The sequence below is a fragment of the Chironomus tepperi genome, unplaced genomic scaffold (genome assembly GCF_022539635.2).
Source record: "Chironomus tepperi strain 1889 unplaced genomic scaffold, CSIRO-AGI_Ctep_v1 contig_13, whole genome shotgun sequence".
NCBI lineage: Eukaryota > Metazoa > Arthropoda > Insecta > Diptera > Chironomidae > Chironomus > Chironomus tepperi.
The window spans coordinates 925,892-952,016 of NW_027226135.1; the positions used below are offsets into that span (position 1 = coordinate 925,892).

Consider the following 26,125-nt stretch of genomic DNA (forward strand, 5'->3'; position numbering starts at 1 on the left):
TAAAAATATGTTTTATGTCAAAAAATAAATTTCAATTCTTATGAATTATGAAGAATTTGTTGCATTCAATTTTTGTAGCTTGCTTTAAAATTAAATTATAGTATCACATTTAGTTTTGTGTGGTTGCTTCAATTAAATAGTTTCTAAATTTATTTAATATTGACTATTCGTAATGAATTTTACTTTGATTTTGCTCATAATTATTGGTTTTGTTGGAAAATCTATTGAAAAATTACGTAAGTATTTCTGACACTTTGGGTAATAATCTGCATAGATGAAGCAGTGACTGGTTCCAGGCCAGGTCAATATCATGCCAGCTAGCCAAAGACCAGATTTGATTTAATCCGAAAAAAATCAATCAAAATTAATTAAAAATGCAAAAAATTGGAATTTTAACTGAGCTTGGCTTGGATTTTGTGTGGAAAAGTCGACTTGACTTCAAATTACGTTCAAATAGACATCAAGCTCTAAATTTTAAAATAAATCATTCTACGTCAAAATCAATTTCAAAATGATTTATGATCAAAATCCTCAAATTAATTAATCAGCCAAAATCTTTCAATTTCTAACCCAGCCCCAACAATTCCAAAATGTCACCGATACGATCCAAACATCAGCAATTGCATTGCAAAAGCAATTGTAGACCTGAAGCCTCAATTTAAATCTGGAGATTTTGGTGGTGGATATCATGTGCCAAAAATTGAACCGCTGTACATTAAAGAGTAAGTTTTAAAAATGGATAATAATTTATTCAGAATCGGTCGGTTAATCGATGCACCAGACTGGATCGACTCTGACTTAATATCGGATTTGAACCGAATCCTGCACCAATTATAAGTCAGTTTGGGGCTGGATTTTTGATTAAATTTTCATCCAAAATTCAATTATCCATCATTTCTTTACTTTTTTAAACAGCTTAAACTTTGGTGAAAGTCAAGGACTTAAGATCCGCATCATTGATGCTAATATTCATGGAATATCAAAATTCAAAATTGAGAAATTGCGGTAAATATTAATCATTACAGACAGAGTTGGCAGGACTCAGTTTGGGTGGTCTAATTTGGTCCATTTTGGAGTCTAAGCGACCTGAAGTCTTGGCTTCCTGATGTCCTGACGTCCTGATGTCCTGGCATCCTTGGCGTACTCGACGTCATTGGCGTCCTTGGCGTTCTGGCGTCTTTGGTGTCTTGACGTCCTAGGCGTTCTGGCGTCCTGGAAGTCTTGGAGGCTTGACTATAGAAGAATCGGACTTTGGGGTCAATTTAGAGTCCAATAGAGTCCAATTACCCGTCGTCCTCCCAACTCTGCTCACAAATCTGCCCTTAATTAATCCGCTCAATTCCCCACCTTAGCGTCAACATGAAGACCCTCAAATTCGAAGCCCAAATCAGCATCCCAAAACTCACAACATACGCCAAGTATCAAATGCAGTTCAACTTTCTCGGCTACAACCTTAAAACCAGCGGAAATTATTTCACAGAACAAATTAATACAAAAATTATTTTCTCATCAAAACTCAATCGTGTGCTTAAAAATGGAACCGAAGTCATTCGTGCTGATCCATTTCAAATTAAATATGATCACGGGACAGTTACACAGCTAAAGATGTCCAATTTATCCAATGGAAATAAAGTACTTGAGGACATAATTAACTCAATATTAATCAATAATCAGGAATTTGCAGCCAACAACACACATCCGACGCTTGAAGCTTATTTGTCGAGACTTTTTACTGAAATTACTAATAAGATTCTTGAATCAACGACATATGATGAGATGTTTCCGTTGTGAATGTGATTCGGATGTTGGAAATTGTTAATAAAGATTGGAATTTTGAGCAATTTTAAGGATATTGACTTTTTAGTGCTAAATTTAGACAGGATGGCAGGTAAAAGACAGGATGGCAGGTAAAAGACAGAATGGCAGGGTAGACAGTAAGAGGGTGGACAGGGACAGCATGGACAGGTATATAGTGGGCAGGGATATAGTGAATAAGATGGCAGGGTGGATAAGGACAAGGTGGACAGGATGAGAATGAACAGGGACTAAATGGTCAATGACAAGGTGGACAGAGACAGGTTGGAATGGGAAAGTGTGGACCAGGACAGGATGAAAAGGGACATGGTGGACTAGAGCAAGGTAGACAGAAATAGAGTGGATAGGGACATGATGCACAGTGATATGGTGGAGAAGATGGCAGATAGGACAAGGTAGACATGGTGGACAGGATGGACAGAGTGGACAGAGTGAGGATGAAGAGGGACAAAGTGGACAGTGACAAGATCGACGGGGACATGATGAACAGCAACAGATGGACAGTGAAAGGGACATAGTGTACAGAGGCAGGGTGGACAGAATCAAATGAGCAGAAACAGAGTTTTTAGGAACAATGTGGACAAGGTTAGGGTAGATAGCATGATAGGGCGTGCACATACAGGGTGAGCAGGTACAAAATGAACAGGATGACAGGTTAGAGACCCCTTTAACCCCTGAATACTCTCCTGATCTTAACACAGGATTTATAAATTGTCTGTTTAACATTTAAGGCCAATCTTAAAGAACATTCAGATAAATTGCATCAAAAACCTATAAAACCAGCTTAAACATTGCAAATAATACGTAAATACCTGTCATTTCTAATAATCTTGTTGATATTTCATTCAGTTCTTGATTGGTATTCTTAGAGTTCAGTCTCAATTCTCAGAAAGTTTGCTTCAAACTAAAACATGTTGAAATTTATTTCAGTTTTAATCATTTTGGGTTTAATTGGAAAGTCTTTTGAAAAATTGCGTAAGTAGTGGCTTATTACGTAATGTAGATTCTAATGGGGAGGCTCACCTGTCGATCTGGTTGAACAAAGGTCAAGTGTTTCACCTTTCGTAATACTTTCTGTTTTCATTAACAACACCACTGGCGATCGATGCTGTGCCGAGATAAACTCACATCCCAACTCACGTCCCTAAATTTAAACTAATTTAATGTCAATTCAGAGTTGGCAGGACTTTGGACTATTAAGTCCAACTTCAATTGAGTCCGGACTCCAGAAAAGCTCAATTGGAGTCGGATTAAGTGTTTCTCGATGCCGATACCGATATTACCCGGAAAGTATCAGTCTTGGTCTTGGTTTCGAGAATTTATACATATAAAGACTTCAGGAAACCTTAGTCGGATTCCAAAATGGAGTCCTGCCAATTCTAATCCTAAATTACATCCTTACAATTCTACATAATAATCCCCACCTATTACATCCACAGCACCATCAATTCCAAAATGTCAACGAGATGATCCAAACATCAGTCATTGTATGGCAAAGGCCATTGAGGTATTGAAGCCACATTTTGCATCTGGAGATTTTGGTGGTGGATATCATGTGCCGAAACTTGAACCAATGTTCATTAAAAGGTGAGTCTTTTGTTTCTATGAATTGACTGTCTTGATAATGTCGACTGAATAGCATAAGTCCAGTTAATTGATCCAAAATGTTGATATTAATCTTGAGATGCTCATGCAGTTAGTGTAGGGCAGCCATCTGCTGTATTTTTTTGCCGGGACGGTGCTGTACTATTTAGCCTTGCTGTTGAGTTTCGACAAATCCTCAAAATGTCCCGATTTTTTTCCATAAGTGTCCCGATATTTAGCGAAAATCCTCTGGCCACCCTATGTAAGTGTCAAGAATGAAGATACACAAGGCAACAGATGTCTTGGAGCTCTAAACACTGGAATAAGTCAAGCAATAGAGTCAGATGGAAGGCCTTTTGTAGCAATCTAGGCTTCATCTCAGAGCATGATTCCACTAAGTAAATATGCATCCATAATCCTGCACCAAGTCAGACGCCGGTCTATGACCCGATTTTGGATCAATTAACCGACCTGTGCCATTTAGATGACAATTTTATACATGTTTTTACCAACAATTCTCATCATATAGCATGAATTTCGGAGAAGGTGAAGGAATTGGCCTCCATTTATCTGACACCAACATTTATGGAACCTCAAATTTCAAAATCGATAAATTACGGTAAATATTAATCATTACAGACAGAGTTGGCAGGACTCTTTTGAGGGTCTTTACTCCATTTTTGAATCCTGACATTCTTGGGTTCCTCACTCCTTAGCGTCTTTGGAGTCCTTGTGTCCTTGGAATCCTGGTGTCCTTGGAGTCTTGATGTTCTTAGAGTTCAGACGTCCTGACTTCAGTGGAATCAGACTTTGGGGACCATTTAGAGTCCAATAGAGTCCATCCCCTGCAGTCCTTCCAACTCTGCTCACAAATCTCCTCCTTATTAATCCCCTCAATTCCCCACTTTAGCGTCAACATGAAAGACCTCAAATTTGAAGCCCTAATCACCGTTCCAAAGCTCACAACATACGCAAAATATCAAATGCAGTTCAAATTTTTCGGAAATCAGCTCAAAACCAGCGGTGATTATCACATCGTACATGAAAACTCAAAGATTGTCTTGCCAATAAAGCTGAATCGTGTCGTAAAAAATGGAATTGAAGTCATGAGATTTGATCCAATTCCAATAAAATTCATGCAAGGAAATGTCCTCAAATTGACAATGTCTAATTTATTTGGCGGAAATAAGGCAATTGAGGAAATAATTTTGTCATTCTTACTCAATAATCAGGAGTTTATTGGTGATAATGTTCGGCATGAAATTGAAGCAAATTTATCGAAAATATTCACTAAAATTGCCAATGATATTCTGGAATCGACAACATTTGATGAGATGTTCTTATAGTGAGGTTCTTAGTCTGCATCTGAAGATTGTACACAGAATAAAATGTAAAAAATCGTTAATTAAGGAAAATAAAGGAATTAATAAAAATTTAACGGTTTTTTAGAATTTGAATTTTTTAGAGACCATGACAAATTGCAGCCGTCCCTAAAATCAAGTCAGAGCTCGAAGTCGACTCGACTAGATTTTGGCTCTGGATCCAGCCAACTGAGCCAACTGCCGTACTGCCATACTGTCAACAAGTCAGATATCCCATGGATCACAGATGATCCACATGTACAGCGAAGATAAGCAAAGGAAGTAAGCAGGCCAATAACTTGATGTAGTTTATGGTGTTAAACTCCAATTTTTGTTCAATTTTTGGTTCCATTGGAGTCGAAGTTAAAGTCACAGATTGACGCTCTTGGCTTCTTCATCCAGTTTGGTGATCTATGGCCAGATGTCGCCTAAAACAGACTCTATCGCTGGCTACCGCTTGCCAATTCCCAATTCCAAGTGTGATACTATCTCTATCCACAGCTGTGCCTCTCTCCGACATCTATTTCGGACTTTCCATCTAAAGTCGCTTCCACAAATCCAGTTTTTCCAACAAAAATTTGCGTCAATAACAAGTTTAAATAAAAATATTCTTGACTCATCCACAATAAATAAATAAATTTTTTGATGCATTTATGTTCTTAAATGTTGCGATATCATTCTGACTATCAACAGATGGAACTTGTTTGTTCCTTATTTGCTATTTAAGTCTTTCCTTTTTGATAAAGTTAAGTTAGTGTTGTTCTGATGATTCTGGTGTGAAGATCTGGAAAGTTTTAGTGATTTAGGAACAAGTTGGAGCTTAAAATGAATAAATTTACAGTATTTATAGTTTTGGGTATTGTTAAGGTGTCATGTGGTGCTTTACGTAAGTTGAGGATTTATTATATGGATAATAAGGATCAATTCCAGAGTGTGGCCATCTCAATTCCGAGTTTTTCAACATTAGATTGTCGACAGCCACACTCTGGATCAATTAAGCATGAATAATCAAAATTTAACAAATTAATCAACAGCACCATCAGTTCCAGTATGTAAACGAAGTAATCCAAATTTAAGTCAATGTATTGCAAGTGCAATTGAGACATTAAAGCCTAGATTGGTGTCTGGAGACATTGGTGGAGGATATTCAGTGCCTAAAATAGATCCACTGTTTGTGAATGAGTAAGTGAATCGACATGACTTTGGCATGATGATGGATTCAAACCGAATCCGGCACTTAGCCAAAGTCATGCCAGTCTGAAGCCGGATTTTGGATCTAGTAATGTCATCTCATTATTTTCTAAATAGACTAAAATTCAATGAAAATGAAGGAATTGCAGTTCGACTTACTGGTGTTAATATGCATGGGATATCCAATTTTAAAATTGATAAGTTACGGTAAGTTTGTTTTTATCACAACCAGAGGCGCATCTAGTGAGGTCACTCAATTTCCCTACACCCCTTCTCTTACTCAAACCTATCCTCCCATCCACTTCCACCTACCCTAACCTTCAACCTATCCTACTTTGCTCTATCCTACTCTTCCCTATCGTACCCTGCCCTATCCTTCACCCTACCCTTCATCCTACCCTCCACCCTACCCTTCACCCTACCCTTCACCCTACCCTTCACCCTACCCTTCACCCTACCCTTCACCCTACCCTTCACCCTACCCTTCAACCTACCCTCTGCCCTAACCTTCCCTTCACCCTAGAATACCCCACTCTAGAAAACCCTACCCTACCATCCACCTTACCCCCATCCTACTCTTCACCCTACCCTCCACTCTACCTTACCCCCACCTCACCCTCCCCCTCTAAATTGCAAATCTAATTCCATTTTCCCCTCAATTTCTAGTGCCAACATCAACGATCTCAAATTCGACATCCTCATAACAGTTCCAAAGCTGACAACAACAGCCAAATATCAAATGGCATTTAGTTTTCTTGGCAATAAGCTTAACACAAACGGCGACTTTTTCATAAATCATGAAAATATGAAAATTTTAGTTCCAATCAGGCTGAGACGTACAGCTAAGAATGGAGTTGAAGTCATCCGAGTTGATCCAATTGCTGTGCAAATTCTGCAGTTTAAAGTTACAAAATTGAACTTTTCGAACCTGTTTGGTGGAAATAAAGCTATTGAGGATATAATTTATACGCTGCTGATTAACAATTCAGATTTTTCGTCGTCGAATGTACGGCCGGCATTTGAGGGAAATTTATCGAGAGTATTTACGGATATTGCTAATAGAATTCTTGAAAATACGTCATTTGATGAGATGTTTCCTGTGTGAGCGGAACTGACTTAAAATGTACAATAAATTTGACAGATTTATGCTTAATTTTAATAAAAATTTATATCAATAAATTAATTAATTTTCATGTCTTTTATCTCAGCATGATCTACTTCCTATAATCATAATTCACAGCGTTAAGTGATAAAGGAACTAAAGTTTGATGCCCTCGTCAAACACAATTTATGTATTCGAAATATACACACAAAAAATATACCGGATGGAATATCAATTAACTTCCTCAGTGTTTGCATAAATTTCGGCTAAATTCGATCGAGTTGGATGCAGAGTTAAGTTTGAGTGAGCTGTATATTAACCAAGACGTTGCTGTACTTTTCTCCTTAATATTGTCAGTCCTGGGCTTGAAACCAGACCTTCAAAACAAAAATGTTCATGATAATTTATCCACAATTCCAAAATTTGTATGGAGTTTTCGACTTGTTGGGACATTTTGAGGCTTTGTCGGGACACAGCATCAATGCTGAAAAGTACAGCAGCGTCCTGGTAAAAATACAGCAGATGGCCGCCCAACTAATACTAAGACTTGAATACTAAGACCCAAAATATTCCAAAAGAGCCTCAATAGTGTCAAACTTAGAAATGTCTCGATATTATACAAAAATCGTCTGGTCACCCTCAGTTAAGTCTAGCATATATCGAGATTAGCTTGTTTAGGAGATACATCACAAATTGACCAAAATCAACTAAAATTTGTCAAAATGTCCAATAATTCGTCAAAAATACGTCATAATCTCAATCTCAATCTACATTGTCGAGTTGGGCAACTAGTGTACCGTGACTAGTTTTCCGCGTGCTGGTGTGTGCGAGCGTCTCCAAAAAGGTTTGAAAATGCCATTAACTCATGAAAAGAAGCTGTCGATAGAGTCGATAGTATCACAATTGGAATTGGTAATTGGAAAATAGTAGCCATCGATAGAGTCAGCTTCAGTCACCGACTGAGGGAGGCCATGGATCTCAATTGAGAGGTAAATAAGTAAGTAAGTATGACCTGATAAGATGTGCCTTAAAATATGAAAGGTTCCCAACCTCTGACTCCACAATCTCAAATCTCGCTTACTCATCAAGAATATTTATGCAAAAATATCAAAAAATTTAAATCCAATTCAAAATTCAAAGAATGTCCACAAAAAAAAAAATCTTGCAAATAACATCAAATATTGAATTAATTTATTTTTAAGTTTTTATTTCAGCATGACGATTCTTGTTTATTAAACACAAAAAACTCGTTTTATCCGGCGACTCTTGCTCTTCCTCAACAAAATATTCTAATCGATTTTGGTGTTAAAAAGCCTCAAAAATTGTATTTGATGCATTTAGTTAAGAGCTGCTGTTTAGAGCGTTGAGATCGAAGCAGGAAAATTTTGTGAATTTTAGGAAGTTAGTTCCGATTTAAGACTTAATTCAGTGATTATTGATGAACATTTAGATTTAAATTGACTTAATTAAGCTAAAAAAATGAACAAATTTGTTATATTAACAATTTTATACTCAATTAATGGAGCTTTTGGTGCATTACGTAAGTAAATCCATCAAAAAATCAATAAAAAACTAAAAATTCTCTTCAATATTCAGCACCAACAATACCAAGATGCCGACGAGATCATCCAAACATGAGTCAATGTATAGTAAATGCAATTGAAGCTCTACAGCCGAGATTTGCAACTGGTGACTTAGGGGGAGGATGGATAGTGCCGAAATTGGAGCCATTTACTATCAAAGAGTAAGTTTTGATGGGAATTTTTAAGGCATTGACACTGAAATTTCTGTTTTTTTCGGGTGAAAGTTTAGTTTTTATCGGATAAAATGGTTTTTAGTGTCAATGCTTGGCAATGTTAAGGTTGGCAGGGCGACATTTTTGAAGTTTGGGTTCAATGGAGTCTGATTAAAGTCCATCTTCCAAAAAAAGTGGAGTCCGACTCCATGGAGTTCGGTTTTTTTGGATTTTTAGAGTCCGAACTTCAAAGGCCTGACTACTTTGGAGTCCAGTAGAGTCCGATTCCAATTGTGCTGCCATTTCTGGACAACTTGACTTCTTTTTGAATAATTTTTAACAATTTTTCTATTAATTTATCACAATTAGACTAAACTATGGAGATGATGGAGGACTTAAGGTTCATCTTAGAGGATTGAATATCTATGGAACATCAAAGTTCAAGGTTGATAAGCTACGGTAAGCTATAACCATAGTTTTGTACTCCTGATTGGCCCATACCTGCCACTTTTCTTCTTGAATACGACCCTGACTGGCATTATGGTTTCAATTATTGAATCAGTTTATTACTTACTTACTTATTACCAACTTACTAGAACTTACTGGAACCGTTCTCCTAATTGGAGCTTTGATTGTTACAAAAGACCTTCCATCTGACTTTATTGCCGAACAAATCACAAGGCTTGTACAAATTTTCAGTTTTAATCTTCCTTTTGAAGCACCAGAACGCCTTTTCCCTTGTGGGTTTCAACCAACGGCGGTATAGCAAGCTTTTGTCTCTCACACAGCTACAACACTATTTTACCTGTTCATTATTCATCTTTAACTTATCCCTACTTACTTATTTTGCGGGTCGTTACAAATCAATTACGATCAATGACTCACCTTAATTTACCATAACTTATCATCACCTTAACTCATCCAAACAGCACAAATCGATCAACAATCTAATCCCGAACCGGTATAACTCCGGCTTGTTGTTGTCTTAGATTTCAATTTAAATTCGTCGCTACGTCATAGCAATGCCGGTTTAGTTCAGATTTTTGGACTGATTACCCGATTTGTGCTTTAATTAAGCGTAAAATGTGATTTATTAAGTCACGTACAGCTTCTTTCTTGACTTTCAACATAACAACATGTCCGACTACCTTTCCTGCCTCCTTAAATTCACCCCCGACTGAGAACCTTGAATACGGCCAATAATCTAATCAAAGAAGTATTAAACTGACGTGGATTTATTGCGACTTGAAAAAACACCCCTGACTATATATCATCCTTATAATTTGTTTATTTACCTCAATATCTGCAAAGTCATTGCCACCTCTAACATTTAATTTTGAACATTTATTTTGAATATTTTCTACAAAAAAAACAAGTTTTTTTAATCCACAAATTTCACCATCAACAGCGCAAATGCACAAGAACTAAAATTCGATGCCCTTGTTGCACTTCCGACATTTGAAATACACTCAAAATATCGTATGGAATTCAACTTCCTCGGTGCACGTCTTAAAAGCAATGGAGACTATTTTGCCGAACATACCGGCGCCAAACTCATCATGCCATTAAGAGGACGACGAATTATGCAAAATGGAATTGAAAAGATTCGATTTGATCCAATTAAGATTAAATTTGATCGTGGAACGGTGACGAAACTTAGAATATCAAATTTATTCGGTGGTAATAAGGCACTTGAGGAAATTGTTCATTCATTGCTGATTAATAATCCTGATTTTGTTTATAAGAATGTATATCCACAATTAGAGTCTGAATTGTCAAAATTATTTACTGATATTGCTAATAAAATTGTGGAAACGACGACATATGATGAAATGTTTCCACTACAATGATGATGAGGTTCATTTTAAGCATAATTTAAGGTGTTTTATTACTTATTGGATTTTCAGGAAGGTGCACGGAGTAGTAATGGGTGATAATGAGGTCATAAGGTGGCTTGACTCATGTTTAAGCATAATTGCCTCTAATCTGGTCTGAAAGAAAAGTCAAACTGAAAAAGAACCTGATTTTCGGCCAGTTTGACGACATATACCTTCCAGGTATTTATATTGACGTCTTGATAACTTCATTACGTTCCCTAAGAAGGCAATTATGCAGCTTTTAGGCACCGTATTGGTCTTATTGCAGCATTAAAGCATGTTTTTCATACTTATTGAATTTTCAGGATTCACATGGCCATGAAATGACTGAAAGTCTAGGTCCAAGCTGGCTTGACCCTCTCCTGAGACATGATTGCATCGAATTTGGATTGTGGTTACAGTCATGCTGATCTGGAGGCGGATTTTCGGTCATTTTGACGGTGAGTTTTTTACTTACTTACTTACTGGAACCATGCTCTGATTTGAAGCCTAAGTAGGATATTGAATCTCATCCGGGTTTGCATTTTGTCAATTTCGTTATTTCCCTAATAGGCAAAGATCATGCTTTGATGGAGTCGAAAGACCACTACGGTAGTTAAAATCGGTGACTTATCCCGTTAAGTTTTGTGTAATTTTTCAGAATTGTCTTCAGCGTAACCAAAAATTGACAATTTTTTTAGTTTTCTTGCACAATTTGTGATCGGAAATGGCCGGTGGTAAGGATTCCCGATGCTGAGACCGAGACCTTGAATTTTTGATGGCACACTCCACCAGGCCAGCAATAGAGTCAAATCGACGGCATTTTGTAGAAACCTAGGCTCCACATCTAAGCATGGTTCCATTAATTAAGTAATTACTACTGTACCGTGGCACACAGATTGCTCAAGACTGATCCTTATTGATTCTTTTTCCAATCTCAATTCAAATTCCATAACTCGAATAAATCTTCCAAATAATTACGTAACATAAGACAATAAACTTGATCATCATTTTCTATTTAAATGTCCTTCAACTTCTTTTATTTTTTCCAAAATATCTGCGGCTATTTTAGACCAGATAAACCAGAACAGATTGGATACAACAAAGATTTAAGAATAGTATAATCTACGGCGTCTATATCAATTTTATCGTCATTAAGTCTATTTTTAAGAAGAACTAATTTACATTCTAATCAAAAACCTGTTAAATATTATGCAATGGTTCCAATGGTTCTCAAACCTTTTCTTATGGACTGAGAATTGATAACTCAAAGTCAGTTTTTTTGTTTGACTTACTAATTAATGACAAGTCTGAGAATGAATTTTAAACTAGTTTGTTAAAGATTTCCGCATGATTGATTCCTCATAACAAGATGCAGAATAGTATCAATTTAAATAGTGTTATCTGCATTCAGTTTGATTAGGGAAGTGACACAGTAAAGTTGACAAAATTAAGTTTTGGTGCTGTTTGAAAATTGAGAGGAAATAAAATGAAATTTTTGTATTTAGTTGCAATATTTTTTGTATTTTTTGGTGAAATAAATTGTGTTTTGCGTAAGTACGGTTTAGAACTGTCTTGGGCTACCTGTGCCCTATTATCGTGCAGTCTGTCAATTTGGTCATCTGCTTCAAAATTTGTCTAAAACCTTGAAATTGTTCAAATTCTGTGTCTATGCTGTGTACAAAATGTGTTAAATGTGACCCAATATTCTCTTTCCAGCTCCATCAATTCCAAGATGTCGTAGAAATCATCCAAATATGAGTGAATGTGTTGTTCAAGCCATAAATGCAATTGCACCTGGTTTTGCAACTGGAGATTTAGGCGGTGGCTTCCGGGTTCCAACTTTAGAGCCGTTTCATATCAAACAGTGAGTATTTTTGGGGGCTAATTCACTAATTATGTAACGTAAAAATTGACGACTTGACTCCCAAGAGCTTAGAGCGTTAAGTAAGGCAAAAATGGCTCGAAATCGACTCGGATTTTGTATGAAGTCAAGTAAAGTCAAGTAAAGTCAAGTAAAGTCAAGTAAAGTCAAGTAAAGTCAAGTAAAGTCAAGTAAAGTCAAGTAAAGTCAAGTAAAGTCAAGTAAAGTCAAGTAAAGTCAAGTAAAGTCAAGTCAAGTTGACTTGAGTCAAGTAAAAGTCAAGTCAAGTTGACTTGAGTCAAGTAAAAGTCAAGTCAAGTTGACTTGAGTCTACTTTTTCGAGTCGATTTTTAGCTCTAAATTTATATATTTGCATCCATTCCATACTTAGGCTGATTCTTGGAAAAGACGGCAACCTCAAGGTTCATCTAACTGATGTCAATGTCTATGGATCTTCAAATTTCAAGATTGATAAACTTCGGTAAGTCCAAATTCCTTTCTTAACCCTCCCCAAACTTAACATCAATTTCTGTCCATTTCCAGTGTAAATGTCGATGACCTTCGATTTGACATCCTCCTTACCCTCACGAAATTCGACGTATATGCAAAATACAAAATGAATCTAAACTTCTTTGGATCTGTCGTGGCCAGTGACGGCCTCCTTCACACACTTCACACAAATTCTAAAGCAAAAGTCACAATGAAGGCCAACAAATACCTGAAAAATGGCAAAGAATTCATCAAATTTGAACCATTCAGCATTAAAATTAAGCGCGGTGGATTCAAAATTGTCGAAATTACAAACTTATTTGGCGGCAATAAGGTTCTTGGCGAAATTGTCACGACATTACTGGAAAACAGCCCCGAAAATTTATCATCAAACATTTATCCACAATTGGAAGCTGAACTGTCGAGTGTATTTACATCAATATCGAATAGCATCGTTGAGCATGCGAGCTATGATGAGCTATTTCCTTAGTGGATGTGCATAAGTTAGGTTAATATTGGGGATTGTACATTTGTTGTGTCATGTAATGATGAAATTGTGATGAAAAATTAAATAAAATTGAAGAATTTTTGTAGTTTAAGTTGAATTTATGTCCTTCCGTTTCCCCATGCGTCTTCCAATCCGTTTCCCCATGCGCCTCTCCATGCGACTCTCCATGCGACTCTCCATGCGCCTCTCCATGAGTCTCTCCATGAGTCTCTCCATGAGTCTCTCCATGCGCCTCTCCATGTGCCTCTCTATGCGCCTCCCCATGCGCCTCTCCATGCGACTCTCCATGCGCCTCTCCATGCGCCTCTTCATGCGCCTCTCCATGCGATTCTCCAAGCGTCTCTTCATGCGCCTCTCCATGCGTCTCTCCATGCGCCTCTCCATGCACCTCTCCATGCGTCTCTCCATGCGCCTCTCCTTGCGCATCTCCATGCGACTCTTCATGCACCTCTCCATGCGCCTCTTCATGCGCCTCTCCATGCGCCTCTCCTTGCGCATCTCCATGCGACTCTTCATGCACCTCTCCATGCGCCTCTTCATGCGTCTCCCCATGCGCCTTTCCATGCGCCTCTCCATGCGCCTCTCCATGCGCCTCTCCATGCGCCTCTCCATGCGCCTCTCCATGCGCCTCTCCATGCGACTCTCGATGCGCCTATCCATGTGTCTCTCCATGCGCCTATCCATGCGCCTCTCCATGCGACTCTCCATGCTCCTCTCCATGTGCCTCTCCATGCGGTTCCCCATGCGTCTCTCCATGCGTCTCTCCATGCGTCTCTCCATGTGCCTCTTCATGCGGTTCCCCATGCGCCTCTCCATACTCCTCTCCATGTGCCTTTCCATGCGCCTCTCCATGCGATTCTCCAAGCGTCTCTTCATGCGCCTCTCCCCATGTGTCTTTCCCCATGCGACTCTTCATGCGCCTCTCCATGCGCCTCTCCATGCGCCTCTCCATGCGCCTCTCCATGCGACTCTCCATGCGCCTCTCCATGCGCCTCTCCATGCGCCTCTCCATGCGACTCTCCATGCGCCTCTCCATGCGCCTCTCCATGCGCCTCTCCATGTGCCTCTCCATGCGCCTCTCCATGCGCCTCTCCATGCGCCTCTCCATGCGCCTCTCCATGCGCCTCTCCATGCGACTCTCCATGCGCCTCTCCATGCGTTTCGTCTCGAGTAAATGAACAGCTTCTCAGGGTTAAAAAGTGGATCAAATCACGTTACATCATAAGTGAACGACCCCCATGCATACAAAACAGCAACAAAAAAAGACTCAATTCCGCATACAACCAATTAATTCACCTAAAATTCTCACTTTTTTTTCTTCCGCTCTGCAGTTTTTTTATAAGTCTGGCCTTGACTCTCTGTATTCCAATAAAATTGTAAATAACAAACAGTTTTGCAGACAATTTAAGATAATGAATAAAAGAAACAGCAGTGCTATGTACATAATTTTATCTATTTTTTCTTGTTTTTTTACAATTTGACATTAAATCACGTGTAAATGTCGTGGAACTGTAAGTTTTGACATTTTTATGGCTGTTGACGTAACTTATCATCAAACCCAGCCTGTTTTTTGCTGACTAAATGCCAAAGTGCGTCAATCTAAACAGCATTAAACTTGACTCGTTCGGCACATTCCTTTTGATTTGTTTGTGATATGAAAATTGTGGACACGTCGTTGTCTCTTAGTACTTCATATGCTTTCTCGATGACGTCAGTTGATGGGAAGCGCTCACGTGTCAAGATCCACATAGATTTTGCATTTAAGAATCCTAAGAAGCTACTGCAACTGTAGACGACTGCTAAGCTCTCGTAGTCGGTGTATAGGACGTTGTAGTTGCCTTCGGATGTGACTGGAATGGAAAGAAGATGTTAATGATTAAGGGGTATTTTGAGGTTGGGTTGAATGTTTAGGTTCGAACCGAGGCCAAGACTAGCCGGGAAGTCTCCAAGACTACCCAGATACTAGAACTCTACAAACTCTAAACCTAGATGACCCTGAGGACTGATAAGTCTTGGTCTCGGTCTCGAGAAGGGCACAAACCAAGACCTTAAAAGAATTTCCATGCAGTCTCGAGATCCAGACCAAGACTACCCAGATATCAAAAGTCTCTGACTCTAAGACTAGATGAGGTCGTAGAGGACTAGGTGGTCTTGGTCTCGTTCTCAAGAATGACCCAAACCAAGACATCGAATAATTCCCATGCGATCTTGGTTGCAGTTTCGGTCTCGGTCTCGGCATCGGGAACCTTTAGCAAGTTGAAGAATTATGGTCGAAATATGATTCAGGTTGGCATGACTGAGGTGGTTTTAGGTTGATTCAGGTTGGCCGCATAATCCTGGCTTGCCTCATGATCCAGGTTTGTCGCTAGATCCAGGTTGGTCGAAAGATCCAGGTAGGTCGCAGACAGACGCACATTCAATTTACGGGGACTTTTCTCCATTTTTGAAAAAAACTTCAATTTTCTAGGGCACTTCTAGCTACATCCCTAGGTCCAGATTTGGTGAAATTCGGAGTCATGCTGACAAGCAGCCGAATATGCCACATTTCCTACTCAATGCCCTTTTCAGAGAAGATAACCCCTAACCTACCCAAATCTCTACTAAGTAGAGCTTTCAATCCCTTGATTGATTCCTTTAGGGCAGCAGTATTGATCCCTAGATTCATTACATATTGATCCCGGGATTGAAAGCCACAACACTAAGCGTACCGGCTATATTCTTACAAATCCCCCTCAAAAATTCCCAAATACCCCAAAAATTAACTCACATGGTGCCTGTGGGAACGTAACAGTCAACGATCCAACACCCGGCTTAACAAGCGTTGCACTTCCAATGACAGAATCTTCAGCACCATTACGTACTTGTGTATTAACAACCTTCACAGTTGAATCAGCCTGTAAAGTGTATTCAGCAGTTGTGCATTTACCGCCAAGTTGAAAGATGAATGGATATTTTCGGACTTCATACCAGAGTCCCATGTAGCGGGCTACATCGAAGTTCTGGACTATATTAACGGCTGGACATCGACCAAATCCGGGAACTTGGGACTGTGACGAGTGAAATATTGAAATAAGCACAATTAAGGCAATGTAGCTGGAAATAATTGACATAATTAAAATTTTGAGGTTTTTTTGGATGTGCTATAAGACTTACTTAGTCATTGGAACGTCTAGATTCTTCTAAACTTTGATATTTATATACAAAAATGCAGAGCACAAGCTTCACGATTGAAAAGAAAACACAAATTGACGATTCTTTGTATGTTCTACACGTAGATATACTGTTTATCTTATTTGTAATTATTACAACTAGACATTATTGTTGTTTTTTGATGTTTTCTAAGCTTGATGTGTGAGTACTGGAATTGTTTTGAATTTTTGATGATTTTACTTCCGATGGTCGATCAAATTTATGGATTTTTGGTGAACTTGTATTGAATTTTGAGATTTTTTTCATGATTTTTTGCAGGTTTTTTAAGATTTTTTGGGGATTTCTTATGAATTTGAGGCTGTGGAATGGATGTTGCGACTTAGGGGGCTGTCTAGAGGAGGGTGAGGTTCAGCTGGCCCTACTCTCATTGGCTACACTCCTAATTATGACTGCTACAGCTGCATTGAGGCCTAAATTGCCACAAATTTGAGGAATTGATGCTCATAAAGCTGAAAATTGCCACAAAATCCAAAAATTGAGGCTTAAATTGCCACAAAATCCAAAAATTGAGGCTTAAATTGCCACAAAATCCAAAAATTGAGGCTCAAATTGCCACAAAAGCTGAAAATTGAGGCTTAAATTGCCACAAAAGCTGGACATTGAAGAACTGAGGCTCTAAAAGCTGAAAATTTGAGCCACAAAACTCTAAAATTGAGGCAAAAATTGTCATAATATCCAAAAATTGAGGCTCGAATTGCCACAAAAGCTGGACATTCAGGAATAGAACCCCAAAAAGCTAAAAATTGCCCCAAAACCTTCAAATTGACCCCAAAATTCCCTCAAAACCCAACAATTTAAGCTCCAAACCCCAAAACTCCAAAAAACCGTTACAAAATAAATTCAAATTCCCAGCGTACGTTCAGCAATTCCTCTCACGATCTATCTCCCTCCAAACTTTGCACCACAAACATAAACAAACTCTCAATAAAAAAAAAATTATTTTCAATTTTTATTTCTCTCAAAAAAATTAATTAAATGCTGAAGGTTGACGAATTGAATAAAACGAAGAAGGCCGGCGGTCGACCGACACATGAGGGATGGAACTTGTATCATTTTGAGAAGGTTGAAGGCGATAAAGGCAAATCGGTGGCAAAATGTTTAAAATGTTTTAATCAACTTAAGAATACGACGATATCGAGGTGAGTTTTGGGGGGGTTGGAGGGGGTATGTGAGGGGTTTGGGGTTGGGTGTCATGTGACCCTGCTTGATGTTCCAGAAATTGACTGAATTGAGATTTTTTAAAGCATAAAGCCAGTTCTAGTGATGGAATTTGCTTCAAATTGTTGAATTCAACTTGACATACCCAAAACCCATCAATATCCAGCCTTAACATCCTCAAAACCATCTAATTCCACCCATTTTCCAATTTTAGACTCTTAGCCCACCGGAAGAAATGCGGCAGCGTCCAAATCACATCACCAACAATCTCCCAACCGACAATAATCCAACAAACGTATCAGCCAGTTCAGCAGCTCCAACAGCAGCCACAAACCCTAACAATCACACAAATTCAGCCATCATCAATGCCACAAACATCAACAATCATCCAGCACAACACATCACCGCAAATCAGTAAAATAGAAATTGAGGAATATGAGGAAGATCCACGACAGGAAGTGCTATGGACACAGACACAAAATTTAGAGACATATGAGGATGAAGTTGTACAAACGGAACCGACAACAATGGATATAATTGATGAGGACATCCGAAGACATCGACGGACATCGCAGGTCCATAAAAGACGGTCTGAAAATTCATCAATTGATGCTGCATTGTCGAGCTTTCTTATTGGATGTAATTTAACATTTGACATAATTGACTCGAAACATTTTAAGAGTTTTGTGAGCACATTGAATCCAGATTATAAAATACCGTCAAGTTCGGAACTGACGACAAAGGTATTAAGTCAATTAAAGGGTATGGACAGTCAAAGTGGAAGTGAGAGAGCGAGATCGAGTAAAAAGAGGAAATATTATTCGTCGGATAGTGATTATGATTAGGTGTTTATGGGGTTGGAGGAGATTGAAGAGGGTAGAGGACCTGCTGACCCTCAGATGATGAGCTGAGTGCTCTGGAAGCCTGAATAGTGGAGTTTGGACTTTGTGGAAGTCGAAACAAATATGGCATCCACATTGGTGTCCTACTAGCTCTAGTTTAGACCAGATCAGTCCAGTTCAGATCAGCATGTTCACCATAAAATGCATTTGTACTGTAAATATGTCCAGTAATATGAAAAATCAACACAAAGCTACTAAAACTGTAAATTGCAATTAAATTTTAGAGAAAATAATGCAAAAAAAATCTATTTTTTAAGAAAATAAAATTTTATTTAATTCATGTCAAATTTTGATGATTTGTGCTGATTACTTAATCCGATAAATCGACCCCCTCGTCCCCCATGTCTCTTTGTTCCTCATCCATAGCTAATTCTCCATCAATATTCCTCTTAACCCTTCAATACCCCCTTGTTATGTAATGAATGAACGGTCCATAATTAAGAATATTCAATATATAAATTGTTGAATCAGGAATCCCGAGCGACACATCACGACGTTGATATTGTAAGAGCATTTCCTACGATATAGTGACTAAGTGTTTTCGACAAGACTGAAAAACTGGGAAGTATCGGCGGTATTTATATGAAAGTATCTTAAATGTAATGGAAACACAAACTTGTTTCCCCGCGTTTGGATGAAACTCACAAGGAAAAAAGACGCCCTGGTGTTCCAAAGGCAACTTGGCGTAGAACAGTAAAGCTGGAATGTCAATTAAATGTCAAAACAGAGAATTTGTACAAGCTTTGTGATTTGGCCAGTAACAGAGTCAGTTGGAAGGTCGGAGCATGATTCCAGTAAGGAAATAAGTACCGCGGTATTTTTACGAGTACTGCTTAGGTTCTCAGCCTGGGTCTTCGATACTGAGACTAAGACTTCTCTGCCTCGGCCTCAAGATTTGCTCAAGATCAAAGAAGATTCCCTTGTACTCTCGGTCTCGGTCCCAGTTTCGTCGTTATTCCCAAATTCAGGGTTCTTTAAAATAGAATCTAGTGTGTTTTGAAAATGTGTCATGTTTCTCTGTGCACACATGAAATATGTGACATTTGTGTACACATTCTGTATAACAGAACATGTCTGTTGTGCATACCTTAACCTCTATCTCTCAAAACCTACAAATTCCCATCCAAAAAAGTTACAAAAAAATAAACTCAACAAGTTTCGACGAGGATGAGATTCGAACTCACGCGGGCAGAGCCCATTGGATTGCTGTCGATAACTATTTGTAAGTTAGCAGTCCAACCTATTAACCACTCTAGCACCTCGTCGTATGTACTTGTATATTAAAACACTTGACAATTTGTGTACATGTATCGATGTAGTTATCGACAATAGAAACAAAACGTGACATTAACATAAAATTTTAGTATTGCTTTAGTTCCAGTCAGTCTCAGTCTTAGTCTCAGTCTTAGTCTCAGTCTTAGTCTCAGTCTTAGTCTCAGTCTTAGTCTCAGTCTTAGTCTCAGTCTTAGTCTCAGTCTTAGTCTCAGTCTTAGTCTCAGTCTTAGTCTCAGTCTTAGTCTCAGTCTTAGTCTCAGTCTTAGTCTCAGTCTTAGTCTCAGTCTTAGTCTCAGTCTTAGTCTCAGTCTTAGTCTCAGTCTTAGTCATGATGTGTCGCTTAAGTACGGGATCAACCCCAGTCAGCCTAGACCCTATCCATCCTATGCCTTCCTATTAAGTATCACAAAACGTCCGTCCGGTTCATAATTTATCGGTGACTTCTTCTTAATATATGATTCCATTACATGTAGATCCAGCAGTCCAGTTCTATGGCTTATTTTATTGTCCCTCAACATCGTATATCCATCACCTCCATCAGCTATGAATGATAAAGCCACAACTTTATAGACCTTGTCATCCACAACATCTTCAAATTCGTCATTTCCATTCTTAATCTTTATGGACACAAGTCGATTCCCAACTGGCATTGACATATCAAAAACAACACGAATGCCTGAAGCATGCAGCAGTGACCTTGAGATGGAAAGCTCAAAAGCAGCTTTTAATGTAGTTCCATTAAGTTCCAAAATATCAAAAGTATTTCCAAATGGACAGAAAGTCATCACATCCCCGTACGTAATTGGTCCAATTGGAAAGCTGCTTCTCATTCCTTTTGTTTGAATTATTGCTGACTTGATGACTAGTTCCGGAAAGGCAAGCTGAGTTTCAGCCACAACAGCATCTGCTGTAAAGCTTCCAATGATGCATTCACCTGTCCAGCAGTCTGCATGCATAAAATCAACATTTGTGGATCCAATGACTCGATGGCTGATTTCATTGACTCGTTCCCGCCATGGAACCAGCTCAGCTTCAATTTGTGGATCTTTGGCCACATTTGGACCAAGATAAATTGGATTTCCTCTAAATCTTTTGACATTTCCGTTAATATCGAAGACGACACGAAGATCACCGACATATCTGGCAAATGCGAATGCCTGAACAACCAGAACTTGCCGGTTCCTGTCATTTCTTGGATTGACAACAATCGGATAAGGTCCAGCAGTGACTGTATCAAGTCCTGGAAACTGTGTACCTTGTGGATTGAATAAAAATGAATGTGAATGTCCACCGACGACAATGTCCACAAGATCACCAACTTCCTCAGCTATTCGAGTGTCTTCAGTCAGTCCACAATGAGTTAAAGCTATGATGATGTTGATGCCTTGATTCTTAAGTCGCTGAGCTTCTTGACGGATAGCCTGAACTTCATCTGTAAATTTAAGCTTCCCAATCGCAGCACTTTCGTAGACTGTCTTGTAAATGGCACCAATAATTCCAATTTTATGTCCAGCTCTGTCAATAACCACAGATTTATGGTACAAATTCTGTATCTCCGGTTCCTCTGAGTCATCAATGTTTGCAGCCACAACCGGTGACTTCAGTTGCTTCAAAAATGGCACCAAACCTTCAATTTTATGTGCAAATTCATGATTCCCAATTGTAATTGCATCTGCCGGAAGTAGATTAAGGAAGTGAGCAGTCACATTGTACCTGAACAGGTTGTACCAAGCAGTTCCTTGAAAATTGTCAGCAGCATTCAAAAATATTGAATTTGATCGATTCCTCTGCAGCTGCTTAACAACTGTTGCCATTCTGGCATATCCACCGATACACACTTGACCTTGCCTGCATGTCAGTGACTGATTATTCGTTTCCTCAAATCTTGCATGAAAATCATTAATGTGAATAATTGTTACTTCAAATTCCTCATTAATTGGTGCACTTAATGCTGACCTACTTAATATAATTGCTAAAAAAAGCTTACTGATAAGCAAAACAGTCGAAATAATGAACTTCATGCTTAATGTGATTAAGCTAAACTGACGGAAAGGAGACGGTTGACTTTATAACTGTTTATGGCAGTGTTGGTCATGCTGTGTGATGCGGCACGGCACACTTTGGTTGTATACCTCGATTTAAAGCACATATCGCGTTTTGGCAGCATAAAGTGTGCCGCAGCACACAGTTTGAGCCACACTGACTAATTTAGAACACATGATTATTGCGTCACATAGAGAGACTTTTGTATTGCTCAAGATAAACTAGATTTTCATGTTTTTTGTGTATATTTTATTTGTTTTGATCATAAATGTCTAGAATGCTAATAATAGTTCCGAACAGCAGCTAATTCGAATTGAGGTCGTTCACTTATTACGTAATGCGAATAAATTGACTTTTTGACTGTTGTGTGACAAAATCTTAATTCTACATGATTTGAAGTGGACCAAAGTCTTGACTACTCCCTCTCAAGCCTCCTAGATGCGTATTAAGCCTCCTAGAGCGTTACATAATGAGTCAATTGCCTTATAAGTGACTCCTGAATAGCACAAGTTGGTTAATAAATCAAAAATCCAAAATCACCAACCTGGCGTGACTCTGACATGAGTTAAAACCAAATCGGCATCATCCCAGAGTCACGTTGAGCACAAAGTCTGTTGATCGATTTAAAATATAGACACCAGGCATTGCGGTGACTTTAACATGGATTAAACCGAATAACGAACCAAAAACAGAGTCATACCGAGCATCAATGGAATAATTGTTTCAAAATTCAAGCATTATGCTCTAAGTTGAGGTGACTTGGAAATGGTGCTGAACTCAGTTTAAATAAAGTCAGAGTCATGTCGTTCTGATGCTGGAATTTGGAATGATTTACCAATTTGAGGCTGACCGCTAATTACATTGCCTCACTTTTCCCTCTCTAGAACGTCTATCAAGCACCAGAAAGGAGTGATTTTGGGATGATTCAAACCGAATTCGACACCATCCTAAAGTCACGCCGAGCACCAAACTGACTCGTTAATCGATCCAAAATTCAGTCACCAGGCACCAGGCACTGGGAAATCTCTGACACGGTGTCGGATTCGGCTTAGATCAATTCAGAATCCCGCCGTTCTGGTGCTTGATTTTAGATCGACAAACAGATTTGGAGCAGTCCACTTCTTATGTTCAAGAATTGGACAAAAGAGAAAAACAAATCCGCCACAATGTCACAGTTAACTCGGCCCTGTGTTTCGTGCGTCAAAGGAAGCAAGAGATTATATATAATAAGTAAACGGCCTCTTTATGCTATTCAGATTAATCATTTGAAGACAGTAGCGAAGCTTAGAGGAAGAAGCGAAGTCCATGTTTGACTTGTCCAAGCTTAGAAGAAGAAGCGATACTTTTGGAGTTCAAGCTTGACTCCAAGCTTCACCGAAGCTTCACTCTCAAACCTTCGCTTATTCCTCTAAGCTTCCCTACTTTCTACACAGTTCCACATCCTTCATTAACCAATAATTATCTAATAAATACCCCAAATATACCCCCAATCCCCCTCCCATCCCTCTAACCCATCATAACAATCCTTCCATCAACCACATAATTAATAGGTGACATTCTCTCAACATGCGATTCCATCAAATCAACATCAAACATTCCAGTTCGGTGGTTCCTTTTGTTCTCTGGAATCATGACAAATCCATCGCCACCATGTGCCAGAAATGATGGAACTACAACTTCATAAAATTGATCTAAAATTACATCCTCAAATTGATTATTTTCATTTTGCATCCTTAAAGACACAACTCGACTTCCGGACGGCATTCCTCTATTGATCGTGACTTGAATGCCTGAAATTTGCAGCATATCAGCTGGAATGAATTCAGTCTCACTCCACGATCTGGCGACTGCATGTTCAAAAACAGCCATTAAGGCAGTTCCATTAAGTTCCAAAATATCAAAAGTATTTCCAAATGGGAAGAAAGTCATCACATCCCCGTACGTAATTGGTCCAATTGGAAAGCTTGTTCTCATTCCACCAGCATGTATAAATCCAGATCTGATGACTAATTCAGGATGCAGTAGCTGAGTTTCAGCCACAATTCCATCGACTGTAAAGCTTCCAAGTGCGCATTCACCTGCCCAGCAGTTGGAGTTCATCAGGTCAACATTTGTGGATCCAATGACTCGATGGCTGGACTCATTGACTCGTTCCCGCCATGGAACCAGCTCAGCCTCAATTTGTGGATCTTTGGCTACATTTGGACCAAGATAAATTGGATTTCCTCTAAATCTTTTGACATTTCCGTTAATATCGAAGACGACACGAAGATCACCGACATATCTGGCAAATGCGAATGCCTGAACAACCAGAACTTGCCGGTTCCTGTCATTTCTAGGATGTACAACAATCGGATAAGGTCCAGCAGTGACTGTATCAAGTCCTGGAAACTGTGTACCTTGTGGATTGAATAAAAATGAATGCGAATGTCCACCGACGACAATGTCCACAAGATCACCAACTTCCTCAGCTATTCGAGTGTCTTCAGTCAATCCACAATGAGTTAAAGCTATGATGATGTTGATGCCTTGATTCTTAAGTCTCTGAGCTTCTTCTCGAATAGCTTGAACTTCGTCAGTGAACCTCAACCTTCCAGTCATTGCAATATCGGATGTCCTACGGTATATGGCACCAATAATTCCAATTCGTCGTCTACGTCTAACAATCACGACTGATTTTCGGTATAAATTTTGAATCTGTGGCTCATTTGAGTCATCAATGTTTGCAGCCACAACCGGAGAATTCAGTTCCCTCAGCAATGGAACCAGACCTTCAACATTATGCGCAAATTCATGATTCCCGATTGTAATTGCATCAGCCGGAAGTAGATTAAGGAAATGCGCAGTTACATTATACCTAAAAAGACTATACCAGACAGTTCCTTGAAAATTGTCAGCAGCATTAAGGAAGATTGAATGATCTCGATTCCTCTGCAGTTGCCTGACAACTGTTGCCATTCTGGCATATCCACCGATGCACTGTTGACCCTCCAAACATGGCAGTGACTGATTATTTGTCTCCTCAAATCGAGCATGGAAGTCATTAATGTGAATTAATGAAAGTTCAATTTCGACATCAGCCGAGTCCGTAAAGACAATGGCAAGGATGATGGACAGAGTCACAAGGACTATCCCGGATATAAATAGAAGCAAAAAGTAGACAAACTTCATGTCTTGAACTGTTTTGACTGACTAAAGCCTGTCAACTGATTGGTACAGTGAGTAATTTTTAAAAAGATTATTGCGTCACTAAAAGATTGATGATTTTTGATAAGATAAAGCATGGTTATGAGACATCTGTGAAAGTGAGGTTGTTGGTGTAACTTGAACTTCCGTGGGGGGTTTTGGATTGGGATTTTAGTTACTTATTTCCTTGGCTGGAATGCAAAAAGTCAAAATTGAGATTTTGGGATTCTTTAGTAGACAAAGAGGAGGTCTGGAAGGGATATAGGGTGAAATGGTCAGAATATAAGATCTACAGGCTCAAATCGGCTCTAGATTCAAGTCAGATTCGGAAAAATCTGATCCGACACGTGAGGAACTGGAGAACTCAGAGTCGGTCTCCGAAACTGACCAAATGCTGACAGACTAGGGATGGTAAGGCTGACAACCATTTTTTTCCGAAATCAACTCAATAACAGAATTGAGGACACTACTTTACGTCTTTTTTACAACATGTGCAATATGGAATGGATGTCTAGATGAACATGATTGTGAATATATGACTGATTCTCTAGGAATCTTGACTTATTGGTTCCTATTGCTTCTTAATTGCTTCTTATTGGTTGGAATTTAGTATAAATCCATTCAAGGAACTCCTTCCCTATTTTTAAATCCATTAGGAATTAAAGGTACTCGATCTTGTAGTCTTGGAGTCGGTGTTTTGGTTTCGAGGAGAACAGCAACTATATCAACGTGCCACAGCACACATGTTGCCCATTACTGCCTAATACGATGTCGTACACCAGCTCTATTGCTTGCGAATAGCCAACATCAACTGCAATACTGCCTATATCAGCAACAAGTGTCACT

At 38.9% G+C, this 26,125-nt stretch overlaps 10 protein-coding genes and 1 non-coding gene across 11 annotated transcripts; 6 read left to right on the forward strand and 5 right to left on the reverse strand.

Moving 5' to 3' along the window:
* Positions 1 to 172: 172 nt before the first annotated feature.
* On the forward strand, positions 173 to 1,826 carry LOC139089746 (protein takeout-like). The gene is made up of 4 exons (XM_070639348.1): positions 173 to 236; positions 575 to 722; positions 916 to 1,005; positions 1,353 to 1,826. Exons 1-4 carry the CDS (start codon positions 173 to 175, stop codon positions 1,789 to 1,791), a joined length of 741 nt encoding a protein of 246 aa, XP_070495449.1. The 3' UTR covers positions 1,792 to 1,826.
* Positions 1,827 to 3,129: 1,303 nt separating this feature from the next.
* Positions 3,130 to 4,837, forward strand: LOC139090913 (protein takeout-like). Its single transcript, XM_070640801.1, has 3 exons — positions 3,130 to 3,402; positions 3,929 to 4,018; positions 4,310 to 4,837. Exons 1-3 carry the CDS (start codon positions 3,305 to 3,307, stop codon positions 4,743 to 4,745), a joined length of 624 nt encoding a protein of 207 aa, XP_070496902.1. The 5' UTR covers positions 3,130 to 3,304; the 3' UTR covers positions 4,746 to 4,837.
* A 649-nt stretch (positions 4,838 to 5,486) lies between these two features.
* LOC139090881 (protein takeout-like) lies at positions 5,487 to 7,153 on the forward strand. Its single transcript, XM_070640741.1, has 4 exons — positions 5,487 to 5,646; positions 5,795 to 5,942; positions 6,069 to 6,158; positions 6,618 to 7,153. The coding sequence occupies exons 1-4, from the start codon at positions 5,586 to 5,588 to the stop codon at positions 7,054 to 7,056; spliced, it is 738 nt and encodes a 245-aa protein (XP_070496842.1). The 5' UTR covers positions 5,487 to 5,585; the 3' UTR covers positions 7,057 to 7,153.
* Positions 7,154 to 8,436: 1,283 nt separating this feature from the next.
* On the forward strand, positions 8,437 to 10,662 carry LOC139090871 (protein takeout-like). The gene is made up of 4 exons (XM_070640729.1): positions 8,437 to 8,593; positions 8,650 to 8,797; positions 9,158 to 9,247; positions 10,197 to 10,662. The coding sequence occupies exons 1-4, from the start codon at positions 8,533 to 8,535 to the stop codon at positions 10,636 to 10,638; spliced, it is 741 nt and encodes a 246-aa protein (XP_070496830.1). The 5' UTR covers positions 8,437 to 8,532; the 3' UTR covers positions 10,639 to 10,662.
* Positions 10,663 to 12,346: 1,684 nt separating this feature from the next.
* Positions 12,347 to 13,596, forward strand: LOC139090905 (circadian clock-controlled protein daywake-like). The gene is made up of 3 exons (XM_070640789.1): positions 12,347 to 12,511; positions 12,900 to 12,989; positions 13,052 to 13,596. The coding sequence occupies exons 1-3, from the start codon at positions 12,402 to 12,404 to the stop codon at positions 13,485 to 13,487; spliced, it is 636 nt and encodes a 211-aa protein (XP_070496890.1). The 5' UTR covers positions 12,347 to 12,401; the 3' UTR covers positions 13,488 to 13,596.
* LOC139089757 (germ cell nuclear acidic protein-like) lies at positions 13,507 to 14,409 on the reverse strand. Its single transcript, XM_070639360.1, has 2 exons — positions 14,230 to 14,409; positions 13,507 to 14,157 (listed from the first exon to the last, which is right to left on the reverse strand). Exons 1-2 carry the CDS (start codon positions 14,407 to 14,409, stop codon positions 13,507 to 13,509), a joined length of 831 nt encoding a protein of 276 aa, XP_070495461.1.
* A 528-nt stretch (positions 14,410 to 14,937) lies between these two features.
* LOC139090923 (apolipoprotein D-like) lies at positions 14,938 to 16,813 on the reverse strand. Its single transcript, XM_070640813.1, has 3 exons — positions 16,659 to 16,813; positions 16,273 to 16,598; positions 14,938 to 15,355 (listed from the first exon to the last, which is right to left on the reverse strand). The coding sequence occupies exons 1-3, from the start codon at positions 16,664 to 16,666 to the stop codon at positions 15,105 to 15,107; spliced, it is 585 nt and encodes a 194-aa protein (XP_070496914.1). The 5' UTR covers positions 16,667 to 16,813; the 3' UTR covers positions 14,938 to 15,104.
* Positions 16,814 to 17,611: 798 nt separating this feature from the next.
* Positions 17,612 to 18,901, forward strand: LOC139090831 (uncharacterized). The gene is made up of 2 exons (XM_070640668.1): positions 17,612 to 17,854; positions 18,088 to 18,901. The coding sequence occupies exons 1-2, from the start codon at positions 17,691 to 17,693 to the stop codon at positions 18,716 to 18,718; spliced, it is 795 nt and encodes a 264-aa protein (XP_070496769.1). The 5' UTR covers positions 17,612 to 17,690; the 3' UTR covers positions 18,719 to 18,901.
* Positions 18,902 to 19,618: 717 nt separating this feature from the next.
* Positions 19,619 to 22,173, reverse strand: LOC139090532 (apyrase-like). Its single transcript, XM_070640270.1, has one exon. It carries the CDS (start codon positions 22,069 to 22,071, stop codon positions 20,434 to 20,436), a length of 1,638 nt encoding a protein of 545 aa, XP_070496371.1. The 5' UTR covers positions 22,072 to 22,173; the 3' UTR covers positions 19,619 to 20,433.
* Positions 19,935 to 20,040, reverse strand: TRNAS-GCU (transfer RNA serine (anticodon GCU)). The gene is made up of 2 exons: positions 20,004 to 20,040; positions 19,935 to 19,979 (listed from the first exon to the last, which is right to left on the reverse strand). It is a non-coding gene; the product is annotated as a tRNA-Ser (tRNA).
* A 146-nt stretch (positions 22,174 to 22,319) lies between the features above and the next one.
* Positions 22,320 to 25,307, reverse strand: LOC139090504 (apyrase-like). Its single transcript, XM_070640221.1, has one exon. It carries the CDS (start codon positions 25,262 to 25,264, stop codon positions 23,600 to 23,602), a length of 1,665 nt encoding a protein of 554 aa, XP_070496322.1. The 5' UTR covers positions 25,265 to 25,307; the 3' UTR covers positions 22,320 to 23,599.
* Positions 25,308 to 26,125: the final 818 nt, after the last annotated feature.

Bases quoted from the DNA above. Each gene is read 5' to 3' on its own strand.
- LOC139089746 (XM_070639348.1), top strand. From the start codon at position 173: ATGAATTTTACTTTGATTTTGCTCATAATTATTGGTTTTGTTGGAAAA. The intron at 237-574 runs GTAAGTATTTCT...TTTCTAACCCAG, and splicing joins AAAATCTATTGAAAAATTAC to CCCCAACAATTCCAAAATGT. The intron at 1,006-1,352 runs GTAAATATTAAT...TCCCCACCTTAG, and splicing joins TTCAAAATTGAGAAATTGCG to CGTCAACATGAAGACCCTCA.
- LOC139090913 (XM_070640801.1), top strand. From the start codon at position 3,305: ATGGCAAAGGCCATTGAGGTATTGAAGCCACATTTTGCATCTGGAGAT. The intron at 3,403-3,928 runs GTGAGTCTTTTG...CTCATCATATAG, and splicing joins GAACCAATGTTCATTAAAAG to CATGAATTTCGGAGAAGGTG. The intron at 4,019-4,309 runs GTAAATATTAAT...TCCCCACTTTAG, and splicing joins TTCAAAATCGATAAATTACG to CGTCAACATGAAAGACCTCA.
- LOC139090881 (XM_070640741.1), top strand. From the start codon at position 5,586: ATGAATAAATTTACAGTATTTATAGTTTTGGGTATTGTTAAGGTGTCA. The intron at 5,647-5,794 runs GTAAGTTGAGGA...ATTAATCAACAG, and splicing joins GGTGTCATGTGGTGCTTTAC to CACCATCAGTTCCAGTATGT. The intron at 5,943-6,068 runs GTAAGTGAATCG...TTTTCTAAATAG, and splicing joins GATCCACTGTTTGTGAATGA to ACTAAAATTCAATGAAAATG.
- LOC139090871 (XM_070640729.1), top strand. From the start codon at position 8,533: ATGAACAAATTTGTTATATTAACAATTTTATACTCAATTAATGGAGCT. The intron at 8,798-9,157 runs GTAAGTTTTGAT...TATCACAATTAG, and splicing joins GAGCCATTTACTATCAAAGA to ACTAAACTATGGAGATGATG. The intron at 9,248-10,196 runs GTAAGCTATAAC...CACCATCAACAG, and splicing joins TTCAAGGTTGATAAGCTACG to CGCAAATGCACAAGAACTAA.
- LOC139090905 (XM_070640789.1), top strand. From the start codon at position 12,402: ATGAGTGAATGTGTTGTTCAAGCCATAAATGCAATTGCACCTGGTTTT. The intron at 12,512-12,899 runs GTGAGTATTTTT...TTCCATACTTAG, and splicing joins GAGCCGTTTCATATCAAACA to GCTGATTCTTGGAAAAGACG. The intron at 12,990-13,051 runs GTAAGTCCAAAT...GTCCATTTCCAG, and splicing joins TTCAAGATTGATAAACTTCG to TGTAAATGTCGATGACCTTC.
- LOC139089757 (XM_070639360.1), bottom strand. From the start codon at position 14,409: ATGGGGAAAGACACATGGGGAGAGGCGCATGAAGAGACGCTTGGAGAA. The intron at 14,158-14,229 runs GCACATGGAGAG...ACACATGGATAG, and splicing joins ATGGGGAACCGCATGGAGAG to GCGCATCGAGAGTCGCATGG.
- LOC139090923 (XM_070640813.1), bottom strand. The intron at 15,356-16,272 runs GTGAGTTAATTT...TTTCCATTCCAG, and splicing joins TACGTTCCCACAGGCACCAT to TCACATCCGAAGGCAACTAC.
- LOC139090831 (XM_070640668.1), top strand. From the start codon at position 17,691: ATGCTGAAGGTTGACGAATTGAATAAAACGAAGAAGGCCGGCGGTCGA. The intron at 17,855-18,087 runs GTGAGTTTTGGG...TTCCAATTTTAG, and splicing joins AAGAATACGACGATATCGAG to ACTCTTAGCCCACCGGAAGA.
- LOC139090532 (XM_070640270.1), bottom strand. From the start codon at position 22,071: ATGAAGTTCATTATTTCGACTGTTTTGCTTATCAGTAAGCTTTTTTTA.
- LOC139090504 (XM_070640221.1), bottom strand. From the start codon at position 25,264: ATGAAGTTTGTCTACTTTTTGCTTCTATTTATATCCGGGATAGTCCTT.